Source organism: Malus domestica, chromosome 09, assembly GCF_042453785.1.
Source record: "Malus domestica chromosome 09, GDT2T_hap1".
Classification (NCBI taxonomy): Eukaryota; Viridiplantae; Streptophyta; class Magnoliopsida; order Rosales; family Rosaceae; genus Malus; species Malus domestica.
The window spans coordinates 1343613-1370903 of record NC_091669.1 but is presented as its reverse complement, the minus strand read 5'-3'; the positions used below and the strand labels follow the sequence as shown (position 1 = coordinate 1370903).

General features: G+C 39.8%; 2 protein-coding genes and 1 long non-coding RNA gene across 5 annotated transcripts; 1 reads left to right on the top strand and 2 right to left on the bottom strand.

Moving 5' to 3' along the window:
* The first annotated feature begins 7323 nt into the window (after positions 1–7323).
* Positions 7324–13583, top strand: LOC103442212 (golgin candidate 6). The gene is made up of 20 exons (XM_029107687.2): positions 7324–7514; positions 7611–7678; positions 7770–7825; positions 7948–8075; positions 8170–8222; positions 8482–8628; positions 8741–8814; positions 8909–8978; positions 9224–9277; positions 9560–9655; positions 10095–10145; positions 10242–10328; positions 10434–10547; positions 10635–10706; positions 11002–11184; positions 11305–11408; positions 11597–11645; positions 11727–11792; positions 11918–12670; positions 12789–13583. Exons 2-20 carry the CDS (start codon positions 7655–7657, stop codon positions 13332–13334), a joined length of 2727 nt encoding a protein of 908 aa, XP_028963520.1. The 5' UTR covers positions 7324–7514; positions 7611–7654; the 3' UTR covers positions 13335–13583.
* A 7225-nt stretch (positions 13584–20808) lies between these two features.
* LOC114826886 (uncharacterized) lies at positions 20809–23414 on the bottom strand. The gene is made up of 4 exons (XM_029107686.2): positions 23354–23414; positions 22295–22450; positions 21733–22208; positions 20809–21652 (listed from the first exon to the last, which is right to left on the bottom strand). Coding segments are annotated over exons 2-4 (1131 nt in total). The 5' UTR covers positions 22296–22450; positions 23354–23414; the 3' UTR covers positions 20809–20998.
* Positions 23415–24231: 817 nt separating this feature from the next.
* LOC139188146 (uncharacterized) lies at positions 24232–25555 on the bottom strand. Of its 3 annotated transcripts, none has more exons than XR_011571363.1 (5): positions 25333–25555; positions 25151–25248; positions 24970–25062; positions 24789–24886; positions 24232–24613 (listed from the first exon to the last, which is right to left on the bottom strand). It is a non-coding gene; the product is annotated as an uncharacterized lncRNA (long non-coding RNA). The 3 variants fall into 3 exon arrangements; XR_011571362.1 differs by having other exon boundaries at positions 24970–25043; XR_011571364.1 differs by having other exon boundaries at positions 24970–25032.
* Positions 25556–27291: the final 1736 nt, after the last annotated feature.

The following is a 27291-nucleotide window of genomic DNA, read 5'->3' as shown; positions in this document are numbered from 1 at the left end:
GCCCACAAGAATAATCTTTAGGTCATCACCATCTAACTTCTCGTTTAAATAAGATAATATTTAGGTCATAAGTATTTAAATATCTAAAAAATTGTCCATATTTTCGGATTTGGATTCCATCCGAATTCAAATTGTGGGGATCTTAAGGATCCTCACATTCTAACCATTCATCGAACATCGTGCGATGATAAATTATTTAAATTGTTTTATTTAAAATTAAACATAAATAGTATTTAACGAAAACTAGTCACATAATATGCGATGAACGGCTAAGATGTAAGGATCTCTATGATTCATATCAAGAGGATCCGGAGAGGATCCCCATCCCATATTTTCATAGAAATATTCTAAAAAATAAAGGATCGATATGTAAAGGAGGTGAAATCCAAACTTCACCCTGTATCGGCAAGATACAGAAAAATCATTGAATATCGACGATATTTGCTGATTCACTATAGAAGTTTGAACTTTTGAAATTTTTTTGAGAATTTCGAATAATCTGAATGAGCTGACATATTCATCCCTTTACAAATTTTTATAATTTTCATCGAAGGCAATCGATATCAATATTTTTATAAATTTACATACCGATATTTTAAACACTCATGACTAGTTAATATCTCATATTCTTACCTAATTATATGAATCAACAATAGTAAAGATATGAATTGGGGTAGGATCCAGCAGAGTGTTATATTTATGGGTCCGTTGAATGAGATAATACTTAAGTCGTGACGAGTATAACACTTATCATATCACAAATTTGATTCGTAAGCCATGATCTATAATCATCTGTTTGCATCAAAGTTTACATTTATTTATCGTAACGTTTTTATGTATTTTTTATATAAAAAAACAATCTATTTGAAATTACATGAATAGTGTTTCAAACTCGTGTATATAAAAGAATACATTTTATGTAACCTATATAACTACGTTTACATTTTTTTTTTTTTAAACAAACGATATTATCTATACTAATAAGGAGGGGGTGGACTTAGCCTTACACTAAACTAGCAATAATGTGGTTCAAATTCTCATTTGACGAGAATCGAACCTAATTATTTGGTGAAGATATACTCTTAGTATTATCCTTTGCGATTGGACGGCGGATGATGGAGGAACATGAGTGTTATTATAGAAGTGAGTGTAGAGAAATTTTGAAAGAGAGGCAAGGGGCCAGGATTTGGATCCTCTCCGAGGTAACTGGTCAGGATCCTCCTGATCAGTGTTCGTGGACCTTTGGATTTTTATCCAACGGTTACATACAGGGAGCTTTTTAAAAGTTATAATAATTGTAACCGTTAGATAAAAATCTAACGGTTCACAAACACTGGTCAGGAGGATCCCGACCAGTTGTCTCGGATAGATCCAAATCCAAGGGGGCAATGCAATTTGTAATCATGGCAGTTGCAAACATAATACAGGAGCCGTTGATTGATTTCGTTTTGTTAATGTTAATACGCGGTGTTTCCAAGTTTGGCCATGACATCTCAGCGACTTCAATCGCTGTTGCCCGTTGGTTTTTATGGGTTTCCACGGGGACGGGGATAGAATGGTAAATTAACACTCTCCTATTATCGTATGTGAATTTTTGGCGGAGGTTAGTCCCCACGCCGTTTTGACTTAGTCAATGCACCTATTGGTAGTCCCACGCCTTTAAACTTTTGTGATAATTTCAATTTAGTCTCAATCTTTTAAAATTTTATGAATAGCTACCTAATGTTTTGAAAATTATACATTTACCTAGGTCAATGGAAACTTTACCAACATTAACTGATGATGTGGACAAATACTAAAGTTGGTTTTCACTAATCAATCTTTTTGGAGTTCTAATCCCCCAAATTGACCTATTTTAGTCAAGTTAAACCATAAATTTGCTTAGCTACGTAGCGTTAATTTGGAGATTCAAATATCCACAGATGACTTAGGAGTTAAAATATGCTTAATATTTTGCCTGTGACACCATTGGAAGCTAGTGAACCTAATAAATGTCGATTTTTCAAAACCTTAAGTAGTTATTTGAAATATTTTAAAAGATTATGACCAATTTGAAATCACTCTTAAAAATAAAGTAATTATCCGGACTTAACACTACTTTATTTCATAATATTTTTTTGTGTAAAGAAAACAGTTGTTTAAGTTATTTTTTTCTATGAGTAAATTGAAGAGGAGATATTCAAACTTGAATGTAATTCTCTTTTTCTCCATTTTTGTATAGTTAAAGGAGCAAATTAATTTTTTTTTTTTTTTGGAGATTGTTTGAAGTAGGTAAGAATATCTTATTGGTAAAGTTAATTATTAAATTTTAGAAATAAATCTCACCCTCTACTTGTTTACATGATTGAAAAAGTGTATGATTTAACATTTTAATAGAAAACTATCCGTCAATTAAGCTTACATAATTGACACAAATTGAAAGACAATTTTCCCAATTTGATTTGCCCATCGAGTCTTTCAAATACTTAGGCTTTTTCCTTATTTGAAATGACAAGTCGTGATTTCATCCAATAAATTGAATAATAAAGGATGTGAGCATGTGCTCACAACCTTCTATTGACTTATGATTAATCCACAAGTACAGCTAAACTATGTACGTTTATATCATTTACTATCAAAGAAAATTGATCAGAATCAGGTATGATCGCTGGTTGTAATCATGTACAAGAGCGGAACTAGTACTTAACGTCCAAATGTGGTTCCTCCCATGATCCTCTACTACAACAACATAACTAGTATAAATCGACTTAAAAATATATTGATGTATTGGTGACCATGGATCATGAATAGTCACCAATTAATAGTTTAAGATTCAATGATAGAGATTAACTATAGAACTTGAACCAACGAAGTTGAACATAACGGTTAGAAAACATGTAAATGTTTGATGTCGATTGAAGATAATTATAACTTAATGCTCACCGCAGAAAGAGAAGAACAAATTAACAAAGAAAAAGCTTCGTGGGAATACATGCATGTTATAAGGATCGCAAAATATAAATATAAATATTCTCATTATTTTCTTCATGTAAATATGATACGTGTTGTAAGTAGACATTCTCTGCCACTTGATACATGTAATTTGTGAAGTTTTGGAACAATATTTTTGATAGCTAAGTTCACTTCACATGTGATGGGAATCCCACTCTTACAAAAATGGAGAAAATTTTAGTGGCGTCGGGAACACAAGTTACATTGTGTATTATTCAATTTGTTATAAAGGTGAACCAGCACGGAGTGACACAGTGTTAAAGATTAATTTCAAGTTCGTATTTTAAACGGTACGTTTTTTATTTGATTATTTGCACTGGTGAATCACACGGTAGTGATTCAGGTTTGTATTTTAAGGACGGGTTGCTGTGACAAAGCCACAAGCTTATCCCTATTTTTTGTTTTCTAAAAATATGCTATAAAGGTGGAAACTATGATTGATATGTCAAATTTCTATGATATATTAATATAAAAAAATCACATGATATAATTTAAATAGAATAATAATGTCACGTTACAGTATTTTGAGTGCATCAAAAAAAAAAATTTGGTTGATTTTTTATTTTTTTATTTTTTTTATTTTTTGGGTTATAGACATTATGTTATGTGTGTGTTGTCTTGATTGGGTGTTGAAGAATAAGAATTTATGCCTTACTTTTGAATTATTTTTGCTAAGAAGTAAAGAACACGTACGTTTGGATGGATCCATGCATTATATTCCTTTCTCACGTCGTGCAAATCTCTTGAAAGTGACGATGACGTGGATTCTAAAACTGAAGAGAGGAGATTTCGTGCACAATTGTGATAAAGTTAGTTCGTTACAACAATGTATTCAGCAATTTCATACTCAAGTTCAAATTTATTGAGATCATAATCATTTGTAATGATAGACAATTAATTAAAATTTCTATCTAAAAAAGTTGAACATTATCATAAATTGCGTTAGAGTTACATACACTTACAAAAGAGTTATGCCACTACGATGAATTACCACAACTCGCAACGATTATTTATCATGTTGAACTAATCGGAGACAACTACGTGTACAAGGGTTTCTAATGTTAGTAGTAAAATGACAATTTGAACATGTTTCAAGTTTTAATACAAGACATAAGCTGGTTACATCAGTTAGTCATAATAGTGTGTCCGCCCCACTTGTATCTAACTTCGGGTCTAGTAATCATTCGTAAATGAGGCTGGATTAAAATATCACTTTGTCCTAAAGATAAACAAATACATATCAACATATTGAATTGCAACTAATAGATGTGAAAGAGAATAGGATTATGAGTCTCTACATTTTGGCTTCGTGTATTTCCCCGCATTTCTCTACATCCCAACTATTCTCATAATCAAATTTAGAGACTCAATCAATATAAAAATAAATAAAAAAGAGAGTAGAGATTCACGATCCAAAAGAATAATAGATGGAAAAAGAAATCAACTTTATAATTTTTTTATGGCATAAATGCATAGCTTTATAACATTGAATTTGGATTTGCAGCAACAACGATAACAACAAAATCTTTTCTTATTAAATAAATTTATGTAAATATTTATATTTTTGGGCGAAAAAAAAGGAGGAAAAAAAAAATAAGAAGGGAAATACGTGGACAAATAGAAAGACGTGTCTTGGTGAAATTGACAGCACAAATTCGAATGGGACTGGAATTGTGACACTGGGGTTTTATTTTGTAATGCGAAGATTCCTAGAAAGTTCTATGCAAATGTATTTGGAAATATCGAAATTTGATGCTTTTTCCAGGCCATAATATTGAGCATATTCTTAATCATCTGATGCAAGAGCATCGCTGCATCTGATAAACGGCGACGGTGGTTTTATTTACATATTTTCTTTTATTTTTATAACTAAAAGTTTAACGTTAATTTCTGTATCAATATTATAAAATATTGTGTGAAAAACATGAGATGACAAAGAGTCTTACTTTCGAAAGAGTCCCCTTAGCATTTCTTCTTAACTTAATTTCAACCAGTGTTAACTTTAGTCATTCGCATACAGACTAACAGTAACAAGTTCATGTGAAACAACAATAGTAGTACATTAATAGTCAGATTCAATAAGTATGCGTGTGGGACTGATTGTAACATTCTTCTAAACTTAAAAGGTTGTTTAATAACAATTTTGCTTTCAGTTTTTAATTTTCACTTTTTAAAAACCTGAAAATTAAAAGTAGTCAGCAAACAAGATTTCAATTAAAAAATAAAACACAATAATCATCAAACCACCGTTAGTTAACTCAAACAATTGATACTTACACACGACTCTTTGACAGGTTTATATTGGTATATTGACTACCCACATGTAGAAATGTTAGGTTTTTTGATGAAATTCTTATTACTTTTGGGGTGTGAATGCCAAGTGGAAGTTTCAAAACCCACACACCCAAAAAGGGTGATGAGATTGTTTAGGCATCCCACCGAAAGACTTTCAAATTTAGACCTTCACTAGGAGATAACCTTTTGCTATCTGCCATATTTGGAAGGGCTTGTTTGGATCCACCTCCATGGCGCAACACAGCAGATGCATAGAGCACATCGTCCATGGCGCGGGGATTCATGTCCTAATCTTTTGACCTTTATTGCTATGTTTTTTGGTTAAATTCACAACATAAAAAGACACGGCCTAATTAAATACTAAGTTGAACCTACAATGCTCGCGGATCAAGATATTCATTCTCATTTGGTGTCTGCGGATTAAGAGATTCATATCGCTCAATTTTAATCTTACGACTCCTATTAGCCTATGCACTTACCCACTTCATAAAAACCCAAAAACTGCTTGGATATCTTTCTCTCTCTTTTGAACATCGCATATCTCTTTCTCTGGGAGCTCTAAACACAAAGATCGATAGTGAATTTAAATATGGAGAAAAGGTTTCCTATCTGTTTGTATCATATTTCACTGATTCCAAAATTACTGAGCACCGATCAACTTCATACCTTTAGGAATCCACTAAAGGATTCGAGGCTCCCTGCCGAAGCACAAGAGTGTCTCTCCAAGCAGGAAACCAATCATAACGTGACTAAAACTCCTAGAATCTCCCATCGACCATGGACGAAAGCATGCGACTCTCCTCAACCATATGAGAAGACATTTTTCCTACAATTAATCGCTAACTATTATTCTGCTTAATCAATTATTAAAACTCACTAATGATAATTATTCTTGAGCTTTTGTATTATGTAAACTCTACCTTATTAACGAGAACTCCCCTACCCTCGTTGACATAGCAACACGTAGGATGAACCACGTATATCTTGTGTTTACTTCCCTATCTCTATTTCTTTGCATGTTACCTAACTTAGTGACTAAAGCAACGTCGTGAAGGTCATACCTTGAAACTATACGTTGTTCCAAAGTCAATTCAATTTTGTGCGTCTTTATTCCTTCAAATGAGAATGAATATCTTTAGGGATCCACTGAACGATTCAAGGCACCCTGCCCAAGCAGAAGAGCTTCTCTTCAAACAAGAGGTCAATTATAACGTGAATAAAACTCATAGAATCACGCATCGATCATGGATGAAAGCATGTGACTCTCCTCAACCATAAGAGGAGACAATTTTCCTACAATTAATTGCTAACTATTATTCTACTTAATCCATTATTAAAACTCACTAATGATAATTATGCTTGAACTTTTGTTTTATGTAAACTCTACGTTATTAATGAGAACTCCTCTATACTCGTAGACGTAGCACAACTTAGGGTGAACCACGCATATCTTGTGTTTGCTTCCCTATCTCTATCTCTTTGCATGTTACCTACACTTTGTGACTAAACCAACATTGCGGAGGTCATACCTTGAAACCATACGTTGTTCCAAAGTCAATGCATCATTATTCCTTGGAGTAAGCAATTACGCGAGGAGAGATATATATAAGAAACACTGCAGTTCTGATATGAAAATAGTTTCTACCGTGAAGACTATAATCAATGGAGATTCTTTTGAAGTTGGCTATGAATCTTTAAGTATATATCACGAGAATTACGAACACTAAATACCAGTAAGAGATTTAAAAAGAAAAGAACATTCAGACCACAATGTGGCATCTCTTAAGCTCGATGGGCGAGGGTTGCAATTTTTGTGAAAATGCTCAAACAACGTGGTCCGACATGCGAACCTTAAAATTAGAATTTCACCCACCACTAAAATTTTCTGCCTTGAGGAGAGTGAAGCATTGTATAGCCCAAACCCAATATTGGGCTGGGCCAAATCTACTTCTTCGTGGGCCTGATTTTTATATATCCAAAAGTCTCTTTGCCAAACCATACAGATTGGTATTAGCAACGGGGCTCGAAGGCCCAGAAACCCGAAACCCTTCTGAAAACGTAAATTGCCAGCTGTAATTGATCTTCGTCTTCTTCGTTTTAGAGAGAGAAAAGTGTTAGCAAACTTAGCTGTGCGCGCTGCTGCGTTTTAGAGAGAGAAGTCGAAGGTCCTCTTGAGATTTGATCGAATACTCCATCGCAGTCTCAGCCTCTCAAGGTCTCTGGAGCAGGCAAGTTTCCATCTTTGTTGCTTCCAATTTGGGGCTTTTCCAATTGAAATTTCGTCCTGAATTTTGACTGAATTTTCTTTGATTTTTTGGCTTCAGGATTTCTCTTGAGTCGAGTTGCGACCTGGGAAATCAGAAAAAAAATGGATTTGGTCTCTGGTTACAAGGTGACTCTCGCTCTCTCTCTCTCTATCTCTCTCTCTCTTTCTCTCTCCCTCTCTTGCAAACTCAATTGGTATCTTATGGCTTCTCGTGCAGGGAGTTGTAGGGCTCGTTTTCGGCAACGAGAAATCAGGTTCTTCTAATGAAGATAGGTACTTTTCTCCTTCTACATTCATCACATTCCGTTACCCAATTGCCTACTTTCAATTTATGCTTATGATTGTTTCATGGTATGTGACCAATCTACTCTGCCATTGTTTTCATATGTATTTAGCTATATCGAGCGTTTGCTCGACTGTATAAGCAATGGTAAATTGGCAGAGGACAGGAGGACTGCGATGCTCGAGCTTCAGTCTGTTGTGGCAGAAAGCTCTGCTGCCCAACTGGCATTTGGAGCAATGGGTGATTGCTTCTCTCTTGTGTACAACTGTGGTTTTGTTCGCTCGTTTTATGCTTGGCACGTATGTGACGTTATTTTGTTCATTTTTTTCTGCAGGATTCCCTGTTATGATGGGCATATTAAAGGAAGAACGGGATGATGTTGAAATGGTTGCTAAGATTTATTCTTCTTTTTTATGTTTCCTATAATCTCATTGTTTATTTTATGGGCTATCAACTTATCATGGTGAAAATAAGTGAACTTGGGATGTGAGTTTGTTGTTTCCAATATAGTGCATTCTTTGGTTTTCAAAAATTCAACTGAGATTATTATGTCTCTTTGTGATTTTTGTGAATCTTACATCAAATGTGATGCTTTCTTTCAATACATACTCATGGATAAAGACACTCATTTATTCCACAAATGCAGGTCCGAGGTGCCCTAGAAACTCTTGTAAGTGCTTTGACTCCTATTGACCATGCAAAAGGACCAAAGAATGAGATTCAACCAGCTATAATGAACACTGATTTACTTTCCAGAGAAGCAGACAGCATTTCACTTCTTCTAAGTTTGTTGGTGAGAATTCTCTAGTTATATTCAGAAAATACTGAAGATTTCAAGCTGCTAGATTCATGCATATATTTTCACAATTGTATATATCTAATTTTTATTTTTGTTGTTTTCGCAGTCAGAGGAGGATTTCTATGTACGATATTACACTCTTCAACTTTTGACAGCTCTTCTGACAAACTCTCGAAATAGGTATTAATTTGAGCTATTTTCTATCTCATTTGTCTAAAAATTTTGGATTAGTTTAGTTGGTTTAGAAAGATTTTCTTCTGAGTTCTTCTTTCAGGTTACAGGAAGCCATTCTGACCATACCTCGTGGTATAACTCGCTTAATGGATATGCTTATGGATCGTGAGGTACAATTTGTTGAATGTTGGTTTATCATTTTTTGCATTTAACTCTATTATCAACATGTTATGCTACAGTTTAGTTTTTAAATGTGATCTTTCTAAAATTCACGTTTAATGCTTTGTCACCTCTATATCAGGGGACTGCTATTGAAAACTTTCTCAAAATATTAGTTATTCAAATATAATTGTATATTTTGTATCCATCTTTTCTCTATGTTCAATCATACGAAACTGTTGTGTTTGCCTTCTAGGTTATACGAAATGAGGCCTTATTACTTCTTACTTACTTGACTCGCGAAGCTGAGGTGAGGTTTTCGATCCTTTGTCTTATTTTTTATTTAATTTATATTTGGCGAACCTGTGATGAGAAGTGTGCTTTTTTACTTTTTCAAGAAAAAAAAAGACATTTTTTTTTTGGTAAAAATAAAAAGACAAACTTTTGTTGCAGTAAACAACTAAATTACAAACCAGTGCACTCCAAAAGTCCAGCAGAACAGTTATACATAAAAGCTATTAATCACTAAACCATCACAACTGGAAATTAAGTTTTGACTTTTGTATTAACTTATATATTGTTATGATTTCAGGAAATTCAAAAAATTGTGGTCTTTGAAGGTGCTTTTGAAAAGATATTCAGCATCATCAAAGAAGAAGGTGGTTCAGATGGTGGTGTTGTTGTGCAGGTAATTCTTTGTTACTTTGTTTGATAATTGATAGTTTTATACATCTTGTTTAAACTTCTTTGCTGATAAACCTCTTGTCAAGCATCATTTTTGGATCAGTTTAAAAAATAAAAAAAACATAATCTACAAACCTTTTTTCATTGGTAAATTTGGCTTTACAATTATACTGATTATACCAATATTTGCACCATTGATTATAGAAAAAGAAATGTTTTACCGTTATTTCACTTTCAAGTGTGCAAACAATTGTTCTTATACAAAAGTTGTAAAAGTACTTTATTTTGTCTTGATTATGGGGGAGATTGCTGTTTGGCACACTTTGTGCTGGAAAATAAAAAACCTTTATTTTGTAAATCAAGTTCCCATTTCGAATACCTCTAAAGCCATTTGAGAAATCAATTACTTTTGAAAATGTTTCTAATGCAATACACTTCTGCAGGACTGTATTGAATTGTTGAACAATCTTATTCGGAACACTGCATCAAATCAGGTTTTTGTTTTAATTGTTGCTTTTATTCTTGTAAGTGATGTTGTCATTTATATATTTTGTTTCTTCTTTCTTCTAATTAAAAGATGTGTTCTTTAGATACTGCTGAGGGAGACAATGGGATTTGACCCCTTAATGTCAATTTTGAAGCTACGAGGGAGTACTTACAGTTTCACTCAACAAAAGGTTAGATACTCGAAATTCATTGTTTTGTATGGTTAACTGATTTGATATGGCACAACCCTTACTGGTAATTTGTTGTTGACCTCAAAATAAATGCCATGCCAGTAGACAATTAATCTACTCAGTGCGTTGGAAACTCTTAATTTGCTAATAATGGGAGGCTCAGAGGCTGATCCTGGAAAAGATGCAAATAAGCTAACAAATAGAACCACCCTCGCTCAGGTATTTTCAACTTTTATAATATCATCTCACTAGAATATAAATTTGGTGATATCTGATCATTCTAATCTTTTTATTTCCTGGATGTAGAAAAAAGTATTGGACCATCTTCTAATGCTCGGTGTGGAAAGCCAATGGGCACCTGTTGCTGTTCGTTGTTCAGTAAGATAGTTCTTCACCTTCTTGTATATGACCAATCAACATTTGCTAGACATAAAGAGTACCTTACCTACTTACTATTATATGATCAAGCTTATCCATAGATAACTTGTGAACTAATTACATGAACTCCGGGCCATTTGTCCTGAAACTTATGTGGCTTGCTATCTGAGAAAATGAATACTGATGTCAAATGGAAGACACATAATTGGTTTTGTTTGACTTTGTAATGTAATTTACATAGTGCCTTGTAGACATTGAGTCCATTAGTAATTATTAAGTTTATTCACTTTGTCAGGCGCTGCGATGCATTGGTAATCTGATTGCTGGACATCCCAAGAATCTTGATGCGCTTGCAAGCAAATTTCTTGGAGAGGGGCCACAGGAACCTGCTTTGAACTCAATTCTACGAATCATTTTGCGGACATCCAGTATACAAGAATTTGTTGCAGCAGATTATGTTTTTAAGAGCTTTTGTGAGGTTGGTATTGTGTATATTCTTCTCATCATCCAGTATGCAAGAAATGTAAATTACATCTTGACTGTGTAGTTTTCACTTCTAATCTTTTGTTGTAAATTTTCTTCACCTCATTTAAACCAGAATAATGCTGATGGCCAAACTATGTTAGCGTCTACATTGATTCCGCAACCGCATTCCATGATTCATGCACCCGTTGAGGAGGATGTGAACATGTCCTTTGGAAGGTTTGTTCATCGTATGTGCAGTTTTCACTGCATGCTTCTACGTTATCTGTTTCTTATTTATTCAGCCTGGTTGAATTATCAAACCTTTGTTGCATCAGTGAAAGCTTGATCGTCTTATTCTTTTCATTTCTCAAGGTTGCAAAAGCTACTTACGTTAAGTGATCTTATAATATTTGATTCTTTTGCAGCATGCTATTACAAGGTCTTAACTTCAGTGAGAAAGATGGTGATCTTGAGGTAATGTAACACTTCAGTAACATCTGAGTTTTGGAAAGACCAGAATATCTCGGTTCCATTACCTAATATTTTGAGGTGCAGACATGCTGCAGAGCTGCTAGTGTTCTTTCTCATGTAATGAAGGACAATCTCCAGTGCAAGGAAAGGGTAAGCAGTTATATTCTTCTTCTAATATCTGCCTTCTGATGTAATATATTTTGATTTACCCATTTTTGTTTGTGTTGAAAGGTGACCACTCTTACAGTCTTCTAATTGTCTGATACAATTTTCAGGTATTGCGTATTGAACTTGAGGCACCTACTCCATCTCTAGGTGCTCCAGAGCCTCTAATGCACCGTGTGGTAAAATACTTGGCCGTTGCCTCTTCCATGCAAAACAAAGATGGAAAGTCAAGTGGAAACTCATATGTTCAACCAGTTATCCTGAAATTGCTGGTCACTTGGCTAGCTGATTGCCCTAGTGCAGTGAATTGCTTCCTAGATTCACGTCCCCACATCACTTATCTGCTTGAGTTGGTATCCAATTCAATTGCTACAGTGTACATAAAGGGGTTGGCAGCTGTTCTTCTTGGAGAGTGTGTGATCTACAACAAATCAGTTGAAAGTGGGAAGGACGCCTTTGCTATAGTTGATTCCATAAGCCAGAAGGTTGGGCTCACGTCATATTTTCTGAAGTTCGAGGAGATGCAGAAAAGCTTCCTTTTCACCTCTTCAACATCAGCTCAGCCGCACAAACAATTAACCAGATCCGCTTCTGCTAGTATGGTAGATGTTGATGAGAGCAATCTCTCTGATCAGAAAAATGAGGATCATCCTGTTCTCTCCTCAATCTTTGATGCTCCATTTCTAAACGTAGTTAAGAGTTTGGAGGTGAATATCAGAGAAAAATTCATTGAGGTATACAGTCAACCGAAGAGCAAGGTGGCAGTGGTGCCAGCAGAACTGGAACAGAAAAGCGGGGAAAGTGATGGAGAGTATATAAAGCGGCTGAAAGCATTTGTGGAGAAGCAATGCTCTGAGATACAGGTATAAAACTTTAGTGTACACCAATTGGTTTTTGTATTGTTCTTTGTTTTATTCACCCCCAAATAAATCTTTGCCGTGGTATGCATGTTAATTATATATTAAATATGTTTTCTTTTAGGATCTCCTTGGCCGCAATGCAAGTTTGGCTGAGGATGTGGCAACGATTGGTGGTGGCCGCTCCTGGTCCAAGCAGGGTGCAGGCTCTGATAGAGTCCAGGTAGAGACACTTAGACGAGATTTTCAAGAAGCATCTAAACGGTTGGAGTTGCTCAAGGCAGAGAAAGCCAAGCTTGAATCCGAGGCATCCATGTATAAAAACTTAGCCGGAAAGATGGAATCTGATCTGAAGAGCTTATCCGATGCTTACAACAGTCTTGAGCAGGCAAATTTCCATCTAGAGAAGGAGGTCAGAGCTAAGAATGGTGGAGGAGGGTCTTCGTCCATTCCTGATGTGGATGCAATTAGAGCCGAGGCAAGGGAAGAAGCTCAGAAGGAGAGCGAGGCTGAACTGAATGATCTTCTTGTGTGCCTCGGGCAAGAACAAAGCAAGGTGGACAAACTAAGTACAAGGTTGTTGGAGTTAGGAGAGGACGTCGACAAGCTGCTTGAAGATATTGGAGATGACGTGGGGTTGCCTGGAGACGGCGAGGATGATGAAGACTGATGCCGATGGTGGTGATGGTGATGTTATTCCCTTTTTATGTTTATTTCATCACACGTGATCTCATCATTCATCCTCGTGGTATGCATCGTGGACGGGAGGGAGGCTTATCTTTGGCTCTCCTGCTTGTGTACATTTCTGGTTGAAATTGTACAGTATATGTTTATTGTTTAATGATACTCAGGAAGATTGTGGATCAAACTGTTGTTTTCTAGTTGAAATTAAGTTATGGTTCTTTGTTTTTGGTTTAAACATTCTTCCTTCTCAAATTTACACTCGTTTGATTGATAATTGTTATAAAATTTAGCTATTCAATTTGGGGTTTGTTTCCTTAACACAAAGGAAAAAGAAATGAATCGGAGAATCATAAATAATAGGAGAAATAAGAAAAGGGAATTGGATTCTAATGGAATTCTTGATTTTTAGATGTTTGGTTACAAATTTCAAGAAAGAACTTAACACATTTTTTATTTTTTACGTGTAATTAAACGCAAATGCATGGAATTCCTGATTTTTATTTTTTATTCTAATGGAATTCCTGATTTTTAGATATTTGATTCTAATGTAATTAAACGAAAATGCATGAAAAAGTTAAAAAGTAAAATGATTTTCTTGCCCATATTTTGGTAAATGAATCTGTTTGTACCATACTTGACCAATCCCGAAACTACCGAGCACCGGCCAACGCTATACTGTCAAGGACCCAGAAGAGTTCCCCTCCGACCAGGAGGCCAATCACTACTCGACACGTGTCAAGATTAGAAGCCAATCAGAGCGCAGCACGTGTCAACATCAAGAACCAATCATAACATGACACATGTCAATGTGACAAAGCTACAAGTTTTTCTATAAATAGGGGTCATTCCCCCACAATATTGCCAAATGCCATTTTGTGTTAAATCATTCACAAGAACTCACTAAATTGAGAGCTTGATCCTTTGTACTTGTGTAAGCCCTTCACTACTAATAAGAACTCCTCTACTCCGTGGACGTAGCCAATCTGGGTGAACCACGTACATCCTGTGTTTGCTTCTCTGTCTCTATTCATTTACGTACTTATCCTCACTAGTGACCGAAGCAACCAAGCGAAGGTCACAAAACCTGACACTTTCTGTTGTACCAAAGTCTTCGCTGATTTTGTGCATCAACATTTGGTGCCGTCTGTGGGAAGCGACACTTATTCCTACTCTCTTCAGCTGTGTCAAGCTGGTTTCTATCATTCGTACACTTTCTTTTGACCAGGCATCCCTCTCCAACATGGGAAGCGAAGGAAGCCACAGCACACAGAATGACACCCCCCTTGCACATAGTGCGAAACAACGAAAGAATGAAGGAAAACGAGTTCTTCTTCAAGCTAAAGTCGATGAGTTGGAAGCTCAGAACAACAAGATAGCAATAAGGAATGAGGTCCTCCAGGAGCAATATGAGAAGCTCTTCGAGACACTCCACGAAGCTAGGCAAGCTCAGACACGCGAGCTTGTTGCCCCCGTGGAAGTCAACCATCAACTGGGTGCCCTCCAACATGGAGGGTCACATGCATTCGACATAGATATCCCTGATAGGGAACAGATTACCCCTCGACTTGATAATCAACATGAGGCTTCTCTTAACCCAGTTGCTTCGACCCGAACCATGAGAAGTGGAGGGAGACACCTCTTTACTGAAGGGGCAGAAGGATCGAAAGCCGTCTTTCGCGATTGTTGGGATTTCCTGAAGCAACGTCGAGAGAATTCCATCCATATAAGCTCAAAGATTAATGACCCAAGGATTTCTGAGAGACTCGGTCCCCTGCCACGGCCCAAGCCGGCCACCAATTTGGGGAAGGGGCAACAAGTCCCAGAGAGACATGAGGGTACAGGGGACTCAGAGGTGTTCCGACAGACATACCCTGGAAGCCAGTACAACGAGTCCAGGGAAAAATCACATGCCCTTGATCAAACCTTCCTAATTCCAAGAGGAGATGGAGATTTACGAAAGAAAGCTCCAGTGACACATAACTCCGCTCAGGACCCCCTTGTCCTACAACTTCTTGAGGAAGTAAACAAGTTGAAGGCTGAACGTCAGGCTGAAATACCTGACTGGAACCAACCCAGGCCTGGCCCTCTTACAAGGAGGATCCTCAACACCCCCCTTCAAGCAAAGACAAAGCAAAAGCTTGGCTTGCAACTTTATACTGGAAAAGAGGACCCGATTGAGCACCTTAACCTCTTTGAGTCCACCATGGCATACCGGATGCACACCGACGAAGAGCGATGTCTTCTCTTCCCCTCCACCCTCTCTGGTGGAGCTCTAAATTGGTATTGTCGTCTTACACCTGAGACGGTAGACTCATTTGAGGAATTGAGGAAACTATTTGTTTCCCAACACATTTTCCAAACCGATCGCTTGCACTCTGCAGATGACTTGTACACTATCCGCCAGAAGCCAGACGAGTCATTACGTATGTATGCTGGCCGCTTCAGCCATGAATACTCCCGGTGTGCCGAGGCAGATGACAAGACTGCCCTCAAAGCCTTCACGGCAGGCCTACGTGATTGTTTCTTTAAATACATGATCAATGCCAATACTTGGAAGACTTACTCTGAGGTGATGGCGCAGGCTTATAACCATGCCTCCGCCGAGGCAAAGACATATCAGGGGAAACCCCCTACAACCATCCTTTATCAACAAGTGGGAGGTGGAAGCCAGACTCACCTAAATGAGAAGACCTCGACTTCCCAAACAGCAGTGGCACCTCCCCATGCCTTGCATAATGCTTCACCGAATCAACAGACATATCAATTTCAAGGCAAGAGGAAGGATTTCCATCCTCACCACTCTCCTTTCAGTAAAAAGAGTAAGGGACACTATCCCGATAACCAAGGGTATCGCCACAATAACGCTCGCCCCCAGGCAGTCAATGCAGTGGGTCAAACCCGCGTCAAGATACCCCCTACCCCAAGGTATGAGACATACACGCCCTTGAATGCCACATGCGCGGCCATTTACCCCAGCATAGCTCACCTGATACCAAAACCAAAGCCGAGGCACCCAGATTACACGCCCCCGAATAACGCGGGCACGTTTTGTTGCTACCATGAGCATAACGGCCATGATAGCGAGAAATGTATCATCCTCCGTGATCGTATTGAAGCTTTGGCACGAGAAGGAAAAATTGATCAATTCCTTCTTCACCCTCAAAGGGATAACCGTAACCAACGCCAGGTGAATGTCATATATTCCATAAGCGGCGGCACACCCATATCTGAATCTTCCAATAGGGCCATGAAAAACAGTGAACGAAGTCTGAGGCCTGGTCACCAAGTGTTTCACGTGGAAGACATCAGGGGAGGGAAGTATCAAAAACCTAACTGGGATCCGATATGTTTCTACCCTGAGGAAGAAAGAGGCATCATCTACCCTCATAACGACCCATTGATCGTGGAGGCTCACATAGCCAACTTTGATGTTCGACGAATCCTCGTAGACACAGGGGCTTCGGTCAATATCATGTTTGCCGAAGCTTTCAGGGCGCTCAGTGTAGCTGAACACTTGCTCGATCGCTCGATTTCTCCTCTGATAAGCTTCTCCGGTGATATCGTGCAACCCTTAGGGAGCATACATTTACCCTTTACTATTGGTACAGGCCCTTACACGGCTACCATTACCACTAACTTCCTAGTGGTTGACTGCCCAACGGCATACAATGTCATCTTTGGGCGCACAGGCATCAATGATCTCAAGGCTATGGTATCCACGCATATGCTGTTGATGAAATTTCCAACCCCCCATGGCAACGGCTACATCAGAGGAGATCAGCTTAGTGCACGATCATGTTACAACACTTCAGTTAAGCAACAACACTTGCCCGGACCCAAGGAAACCCTGTCTGTACATGACCAAGTCACAAAGACCAGCCTAGATGAAGCGAACTTGGATCTTCCTGATAGCAACAATCAACCCGATGATCCTCGAGATGACTCTTTCACCCAGCAAGCCCAACCTGCTGAAGAGTTGGAGAAGGTACCTATCTCAAGAGATTATCCAGATCGCATGGTGAAGATTGGCACCACATTGTCACCACCCCTTCGGTTAGCATTGATATCTTTTTTGAAAGAGAACACTGAAGTCTTCGCCTGGTCATACGAGGACATGCCAGGCATCTCTCCCGATGTCATCTGTCATCGTTTGAGTATTGACCCCAAGATCAAGCCGGTGAGACAGAAGCGAAGATCTTATGACGCTGAACGATACGAGGCAATGAAAGCAGAAGTTGAAAAACTCAAAGGCATAGGCTTTGTCCGCGAAGTCAATTACCCGACATGGATAGCAAATGTGGTCCTTGTTAAGAAAAATCCGACCAAAGAAAGTCTTTTGCTTCAAAAGGTCTTGTGGAGAATGTGTGTTGACTACACCGACCTAAACAAAGGGTGTCCGAAAGATAGCTTCCCTCTTCCTCTTATTGACAGACTTATAGACTCTACGGCCGGGTGTGAACTCCTGAGCTTCATGGATGCTTACTCAGGATACAACCAAATCCTCATGAACCCTTCGGATCAAGAACACACAGCCTTCACTACCGACAGAGGACTATACTGCTATAAAGTCATGCCTTTCGGCCTAAAGAATGCAGGAGCGACTTATCAGAGACTAGTCAACTCAATGTTCGCCGAGCAGATTGGGAAGAGCATGGAAGTTTACGTTGATGATATGTTAGTCAAGAGCAAACATGTTGACCAACACATCACCAACCTATCTGAAACTTTCACTATTTTGAAGAGGTATCGAATAAGGTTAAACCCCAACAAATGTGCCTTCGGCGTAGGCTCTGGCAAATTCTTAGGTTTCATGATTAGCCAACGAGGCATTGAAGCTAATCCCGAGAAGATCAAAGCAATCCTCGACATGAAGGAACCGGTAACTTCAAAGGACATCCAGAGCCTTACTGGCAAGGTGGCAGCCTTAACCATGTTCATTTCTAAGGCCACAGACAAATGTGCTCCCTTTTTTAAAGCACTTAAGGGAAGTAGGAAGTACATTACATGGACTGATGAATGTGCTGAGGCATTCAAAAACCTCAAGGAGTACATGAGTAAAGCCCCTCTACTCTCCAAGCCCGAGGTAGGAGACATTCTCATTATCTACCTATCGGTATCAGCTTCAGCCGTAAGTTCCGTTCTCATTCGAAAGGATGGGAATATTGAGCGACCTGTCTACTACGCTAGCAAAGCCCTACAAGATGCGGAGACACGATACTCCAACATTGAGAAATTAGCTCTAGCATTGGTCATGTCTGCTCGGAAACTTCGCCCTTATTTCCAAGCACACGCCATCATCGTGCTTACCAATCACCCTCTTCGACAGATACTCCAGAGTCCTGACACGTCTGGGCGAATGATCAAATGGGCGATAGCATTGGGTGAGTTTGACATCTCATACCAACCAAAACCAGCCGAAAAAGGTCAAGCAGAAGCAGATTTCATTGCCGACTTCACATATCCGGTTGACATTGCTTCTACACCTGAAGCAGTGGCTTCATTACCCCCGGAAGCTCAGAAGGTAGAATCAACGACCTCAGCTTAGAGTCTGTATGTTGATGGCTCATCCAACCAACAGGGCTGTGGAGCGGGACTAGTCTTGACTACGCCCGACAAGGTAGCAATGGAGTATGCTCTTCGTTTCAAATTCAAGGCATCAAACAATGAGGCCGAGTATGAAGCCCTTCTGGCAGGATTACGTTTGGCCAAACACCTCGGGGTTAAACAAATTGATATTTTCAGTGACTCCCAATTAGTGGTCAACCAGGTTACCAACAACTTTGATGCTAAGGACAGCTCCATGGCAGCATATCTTGCGCAAACACAACTTTTGCTCAAGCACTTCCACTACCAGATCACCCAAGTTCCTCGAGCGGCAAACAGTCATGCAGACGCCCTGGCTCGCCTCGCCTCAGCTGTGGAAGACAAGATTGGAAGAAAAATTCATGTCGAACTGTTGGCAACACCAAGCACCATGGCCGCAGAAGTATGCAACTTACAACAGGGGGATAGTTGGATCACCCCGATCTATAATTTCCTTGCTCATGGCACCCTCCCAAATGATAAAGTCCAGGCTAAGCAAATTCGATACAAGTCTACCCGCTACCTGATCATCAATGATCAACTCTATAAGCGAGGTTTTAGCCTGCCATACTTAAGGTGTCTTACGCCTGCCGAGGCGGAAATCGTCCTTCGGGAAATACATGAGGGAGTCTGTGGAGATCATGCTGGATCTCGGTCCCTAGCACACAAGACTTTTCGCCAAGGATATTACTGGCCAACACTCCACCAGGATGCCATCAAAGTATCCCGCTCATGTGACAAATGTCAACAATATGCAACTATTCCTCATTCCCCTCCAGAGCCTCTTACTCCTATGATCAGCCCTTGGCCCTTCGCCCAGTGGGGACTTGATTTGATCGGCCCAATGCCGGCAGGGAAGGGCAAAGTCTGTTACGCAGTCGTTGCAGTGGACTACTTCACAAAGTGGGCCGAAGTAGAACCCTTGGCAACCATTACTGAGGCAAAGATAGAAGACTTTGTGTGGAAGAACATCCTTTGTAGATTCGGCATTCCCAATGCGATAGTCACTGACAATGGGCGACAGTTTGACAACAAGAAGTTCAGGTTGTTCTGCTCTAAGTTCAACATCAACTTATGCTTTGCCTCTCCAGCTCATCCCCAGTCTAATGGACAAGTTGAAGCCATCAACAAAATAATCAAGCGCACTTTGAAAACCAGCTTGGACAAAGCTAAAGGCTGTTGGCCAGAATTTGTACCCCAAGTTCTTTGGTCATATCGCACTTCATATCGGACTTCAACAGGAGAAACTCCATTCTCACTTGCCTTTGGCACAGAGGCGGTTGTCCCTGTTGAGCTCGAGCAAGCAACATTCCGAGTCCAGAACTACATTCAAAGTGAAAATGACAAACAACTCACCCTCAACTTGGATTTAGTCGAGGAACACAGAAACCAAGCTCACTTGAGGAATGTCGCCTACAAGCAGCGCATCTCCAACTATTATGACTCTAGGGTCAAGCTTCGTTCTTTCAAAATAGGAGACTGGGTCTTAAAGAAAAGATTACTCTGCGACAGAGTCCCGAGTGAAGGCACACTTAGTCCAAACTGGGATGGACCGTATGAAGTCATTGGCATCAGTCGCCCTGGCTCTTACACACTTAGAAGCTCCGATGGCAAGACCCTTGGCCATCCATGGAACGCTGATCACTTGAAGTACTACTACAAATAGACTCACGATGTACAAGTGTTGAGCTATAGCCGTTCGACATCCTATGTAATGAAGGCCATTTGGCAATGAATTCAATAAAGAGGTAATTTAGCCAACTCAGCCCTCACTCTTTTACATTCCTAGTAAGGGAACACTCAAGTGTTGAAACCTCAAAGCAGATATATCCAACACGAAACAAAATCTAAGTATGTGTCGACAAGACTATACAAAGAAAGGAACAACCAAACAATGGCTTATATCCAAACAATAGATCTATTCATACATAGCCAAACATGCATTAATAATAGTGCAAACACTCATAAACACCTAAAATCCAAAACTCTCAAGCTTATAACATGGGCACATGTTATACACACATCAGACTACTACATCCAGAATACATGCAGATAGTAAAGACACTGCTATTCATTCTCATCTGAAGCCGAACCCCTGGCAGTATCATTCCGCGTCCTACCATCATCCTCTGCATCCCCAAGATCCTCTTCACCATGCTGAGTCTGTGCATCAGCACTACCTTCATTATCAGACTCATCTTCGCTGCTAGGATCAACAGCAAGGACAAATGTCTCGCCCTTTCGATGATGCTCATCTATATCTTCGTGGTATTTTCGAAGAATGCTCCCATCATCATAACGATCAAGGACGGCCATCCATTTCCTTTTTTCAAAGCGAGCTTCTTGAGCACAGTAGGGTTTAATAGCAAGATGAAAGGTCGAAGAACTTAAGTATTCTTGCACAGCAGCCTCCCTTTCAGTTGGAATGCTCTTCTCCAGTTCAGAAATCTCAACTAAGGCACCATCCAATTCTCCCCTAACCTTGGATACTTCCAAGGTAGCCACCTCCAACTGTTTTTTAGTTGCCTCAAACAATTTCTTAAGCCTTAGGTTCTCACCATTTCGCCTTTTCAAGCTCTCCATGGTTTCATCCTTCAGTTGGAGAGCCTGAGTCAAAAGTCCCTTATTCCTTCGGGCCTCGTCCACAAGCTGCTTATTCTCCTTCAGTTTTGCCTTGTACCGCTCAACCTCTTGCAGTCTGTCGTGATACTCGGCCATGACCTGCATGGCAAGACGATCATCACTACCTAAATAATGATAATAAAGAGGAAAAAGTAAGGAAATGACAAAGTAACACTCACATATGAAGACAGCTTCAACATCCGGTCGCAATCCGATTCATCCTTAGCTAAGGGCTCTCCGAGCTCATCGAAGGCGAATCGACGCCCTGCCAAGCAATTGTTGATATCCCCAAAATCCTTTGGCCGCGTGGCAACCCTCAAGTCCTTCCACGGGACACTGCCAGCTCTTTCCTTGCCTTTCCCCTCATGGCGGGAACCAGGATCACTTTCCTGGACAGTGTGCTCCATAGTAAGAGGATGAGGCAACAGTCGGCTCCCTTCTCCTGCAACTACGGCAGTAGCATTATCAACGGTCTCGACTCCAGTCTTCCTAAAGGCAGGCCCCTTAAGGACCCCATCTTGGGACTTAGGTCTAACGGATGGTTCCCCTCGGAACTTATGAATTTTCTTATGCGGTAGGATGTCTTCCGAAGGAACTAACACTGGTGCTTTCCTTTTATGGGTGCTAGTCCCTGTTTTCTTGCTTACCTTCTCCACTGCATAAGGAAAATCAAAATAAGAAATACAACTTTCCAAATAAAGTAAGGAATTGAGCTAAGTTTACATGAAGGATACAACTTACTCGATCGTCCCTGGCTCTCGGAAACTAAGGGTTGAAAACCGTACCGACGAAATAAGGGTCGTAGCTTGCTTAAGTGTCTATCCTCTTTGGGCACCCTCAACACCTTCTCTATGTCAGATAGCTCCTGCCCAAACAGTTGGATGGTGCCCCGCGTCACTACATGAAGCAAAGTGTTAGAAGCAAGAAAAGACCACAACAAATAGCAAATAGTACGAACGGTTGATACGTTACAACCTACAGTCTGAAAGTGAGTAAGCACACGTCGCTCAGGCGTGACACCCTTATCATACTCCCAATCATTATACAGAAAGCACCAACGGTTTTTCCATGTGTAGTATGCCTTTTTCTTACCATACACAATACGCTCTCTCTCACTCCGACATGCACACTCGGCATAACCAGTGCATGATTTTGCTGGGCGCATCTTGTAACAGTAACGCCACTGATGGAAGGAAGGCTCACACAACCCACACTCCATCCAAATGATATAAAATCCAATCAAAGTATCCCAGAAACCAGGATTGAGTTGCCCAGGTGCATATCCGATCAAAGATAACATCTTTTGCAACCACGGATGTAAAGGTAGTCTCACCCCTAAAGTCAGTAATATCTGGGTGTAGAACATAACATGACCCTGGGGAGGCTCAAAAGGCCATTCTTCATCATGTACCAAACGTATCCCTACACTACGAGGGATATTACATGACTGCCTTAGCGCCTCAACCTGCTTCTCATTATCTAACAAGTTATTCTTTAGATGGTCTGCTGTGAACTCAGAGCGAACTATGGGTATGGCATCAAAAACAACCCCCTCACCCAACGCCATGGAGGAAGAACTAGCAATAGCTAAAGTTTGACGGTTGGGAAGATCATCCAATGTTTCTCTAGTACCGGACTCTAACAAAGACCCTGAAGACTCCGACATTGCAGACTCAGACTTAGAGCTAAAGCTAGAAGAGCCCTCATCACTAGAACTTCCAGGCTCTGACATCTACAATAAGAAGAAACAAATTCTATCACTACATGCATGATCAAAACATAAGGAAGTTCCTATATTACCCACATGAAGATGGTGCAAAGCGATGCCGGAACCCTTCTCAATCAGAAAGCAATCCGTCTTCCACAGTCACTACAAAACAAGCAAATGAAGACCGTGTCAAGCGCCAAAAAAAAAAAAAAAAAAAAAAAAAAAAAACAGCTTCATCCAAAAAAGCTTCACCCGAAAAGCTTCACCTCCAAAGCTTCACCTCCAAAGCTTCACCCACAAAGCTTCACCTCAAAAGCTTCACCCACAAAGCTTCACCCAAAAAAGCTTCACCCACAAAGCTTCACCCAAAAAAAGCTTCACCCGAAAAGCTTCACCTCCAAAGCTTCACCCACAAAGCTTCACCTCCAAAGCTTCACCCACAAAGCTTCACCTCAAAAGCTTCACCCACAAAGCTTCACCCAAAAAAGCTTCACCCGAAAAGCTTCACCTCCAAAGCTTCACAAGGGCCCAAAGCTTCACTTAAAAAAGCTTCACCTCCAAAGCTTCACCCACAAAGCTTCACCTAAAAAGCTTCACCCACAAAGCTTCACCCAAAAAAGCTTCACCCGAAAAGCTTCACCTCCAAAGCTTCACCCACAAAGCTTCACCTCAAAAGCTTCACCCACAAAGCTTCACCCAAAAAAGCTTCACCCGAAAAGCTTCACCTCCAAAGCTTCACAAGGGCCCAAAGCTTCACTTAAAAAAGCTTCACCTACAAAGCTTCACCTAAAAAAGCTTCACCTAGAAAGCTTCATCTACAAAGCTTCATCTACAAAGCTTCACCATCAAAGCTTCACCTAGAAAGCTTCAACACCAAAGCTTCACCTACAAAGCTTCAACACAAAACCTTGCTCCAAATAAACAAATTTTGTTCACACAACCTAAACATTTTTTGTTTTACACCCACAAGGGCCCAAAATCTTCCTTCTTATTTATTCACTTATATATGTTCCCAAACATATTATGATAGATCAAATAATAATTCAAAGTCCAAAATTTAGTTATGGACAAAAATACAAGCAATTCACCAGTACTGAAGTTGCTACAAAAACTGGAATCTTCCCCAGCCTAGAAATCCAACAAAGCTTCGCCTCCTTTTCTCTATCAAATTTTTGCAGCTGCTGCTTCTCTCCAATGGAGCTGAATTTTGGACACCCTCTAGTTCTTGAGCAGATGAACAACTTTCAAGAAGGAACCATTTCTGTTTGAGCCACGGAAATTAAAGTGTTGAAGCTCCAAGCATGACAGTCGGATTCTTGCAGATTTCGAAGCTGCTGTGATGTTTCGAAGATCTGGAAATATTTAACCATTAGTTCATTCTGAATTTTTGATATGTTATGAAAGAGACGATGAGGAACAACTTCAATGAAGAAAGCATGCTGATCTGAACAATAGAAAATAGAGTTTCAAAGCTCACAACAAATCTGACGGGTTGACAGAAAAATAATAACCAGTCATTCATCATACCTGGATTTCTGGAGTTATACTTCTCCGAGGGATCTCAAATTTGGATATGTTGAAGTTCACAAGCTGAGGAACAACTTCAATGAAGAAAGCATGCTGATCTGAGCAAGAGAAAATAGAGTTTCAAAGCTCACAACAAATCTGACGGGTTGACAGAAAAATAATAACCAGTCATTCATCATACCTGAATTTCTTGAGTTATACAGCTCCGAGGGATCTCAAATTTGGATATGTTGTAGTTCACAAGCTGAGGAACAACTTCAATGAAGAAAGCATGCTTATTTGAGCAAGAGAAAATAGAGTTTCAAAGCTCACAACAAATCTGACGGGTTGACAGACAAATGATAAACAGTCACTCATCATACCTGGATTTCTGGAGTTATACTGCTCCGAGGGACCTCAAATTTGGATATGTTGTAGTTCACAAGTTAAGGAACAACTTCGATGAAGAAAGTATGTTGATCTGAGCAAGAGAAAATGGAGTTTTTGAAGCTCACAACAAGTCTGACGCGTTGATATACAAATGACGAACAATCACTCATCATACCTGAATTTCTGGAGTTGTACTGCTCCGATGGATCTCCAATTCGGATATGTTGTAGTTCACGAGCTAAGGAACAACTTTCATGAAGATGGTTTTGCGATCTGAGCCACAGAAAATGGTGTTATATTGAAGAAAAGCTAAAGGAAGACTAAAGCAAAGCAAAAGAGAAGCTAAAGGAAGACAAAATCATGGCACATGATAATGAGTCATACCCTACCCCTCATTCAGCTCCATTCGAATACACCCATGTAAATGACACAAGAAAAAGGGAGGGAGTAAAAAATAAAAATAAAAAATAAAAAATAAAAAAAAAAAAAAAAAAAGTTCCTAGGCCTCCACTTCTTTGGGCCTAACACATCTTCATAACAAAAAACAATATATGAAGAAAGAGCCCTGGGTTACCACTTCGAAAAGAAACAAGTGAAGTTTTCCTACTCATGACATTGACTACTAGCTAGACACCTCATTCGGCAACTCTCTTCGCCTGAAGACTTGGGGGACTCCCACCATATGCTACTGCACCTTGATACTCGGCAGTCTCACAACCACTCAGTGACTTGGATTTTTCAAGTCTCCAACCGAGAAGTTTTCCTCACTCGGGAAATTAAGGGAACACTACCTCAAACTACATGCTCCACTCACAAAGCTTCAACAATACAGGTTTCAACAAAAGCAAAAAATTCAAAGAACTTTATGAAGAAGGCTTTGGTGTATTTAACACAATATGTTGAAATGAAGCAAAGCTTATTTATTAATATTTTCGATAAGCCACAAATATGTACATATACATGAGTCAAAATAAACAAACAAAAGGGAGCCTTCACAAAGGTTGCTTAGGGGAAGTCTCAGCAGTCGGTAGAGCCCCAGAAAGAGAAAGCACCGGAGGGTGGTTATCCGGAGCCTCAGTACTTGACAAAACCCCAGAAGGAGGAGGCATTGGAGGTTCATCATTTGAAGCTTCATTACCAGGTACAGCCCCAGAGGACGAAGGCAATAAATGCCTTTGGAACAAACCCACAAACCGCTGATGATCAAGTAAAACCTTACCATCAGATTCCTTCATCTGGTCAAGCTTCCTCTTCATGTTTGTAGCATAGTCATGGGCGAGCCGGTGCAACTGCTTATTCTCATGCTTGAGCCCTCTAATCTCCTGTTTGAGACTCATCACTTCAGCAGCCAATGATTCAACTTGGCGGGTTCTAGCAAATAGGCGTTGGGCCATATTAGACACAGAACCTGCACACTGAACACTAAGAGCCAGAGAGTCCTTAACAGCCAACTCATCAGACCGTTTGGAAAGTAGTCTGTTATCTTTGGGAGTGAGAAGGTTCCTGGCCACCACTGCAGCGGTCATATCATTCTTCATCACAGAATCCCCAACGGTAAGAGGACCAGTAGGGGATATGAAGGATGGGCGCCATATGTTGTCTGGAGAAGGCGTGGCTGTCTCTTCTCCAAGGTTCAAGTCAAAACGACGGTCGGAGGGTCCAGACATTTTCAAATGTGTTGAAGAAGGAAGAGGTCAGACAAATCAAGATCTTAGAAGTGCAAGAAATGAGCTTCTACTGGTAGAGATTCAAGTGTGCTGTGGAACTTAATGCCAGCCTCTATAAAAATCTGCACTCGACGGAGCTTCAGAAATCGAAGAGGCGTTTGCTTTCTCAAAAGCTGGGCTGCTCAGAGACCACGAGGGTCGATCTCAGAAATCGAAGAAGCACCTGCTTTTGCAGCCTCGTCAGCACCTGTCACATGCACAATCAGCTTTGCGGAAATTACGGGCAATCTGTCGAAGATTTCTGGTGAAGTAGAAAGCACGTGAATCTTACTGATCAATCACCGCTCTCCATATGCACCATCAACTCCTCGGGTACCACATATAACTTTGTCAAAGATCTCTGACAAAGTTTAGGCACGAGAATTTCGAAGTGCCAGCTACCCTACTATTACCCATAAGGGTAAAGG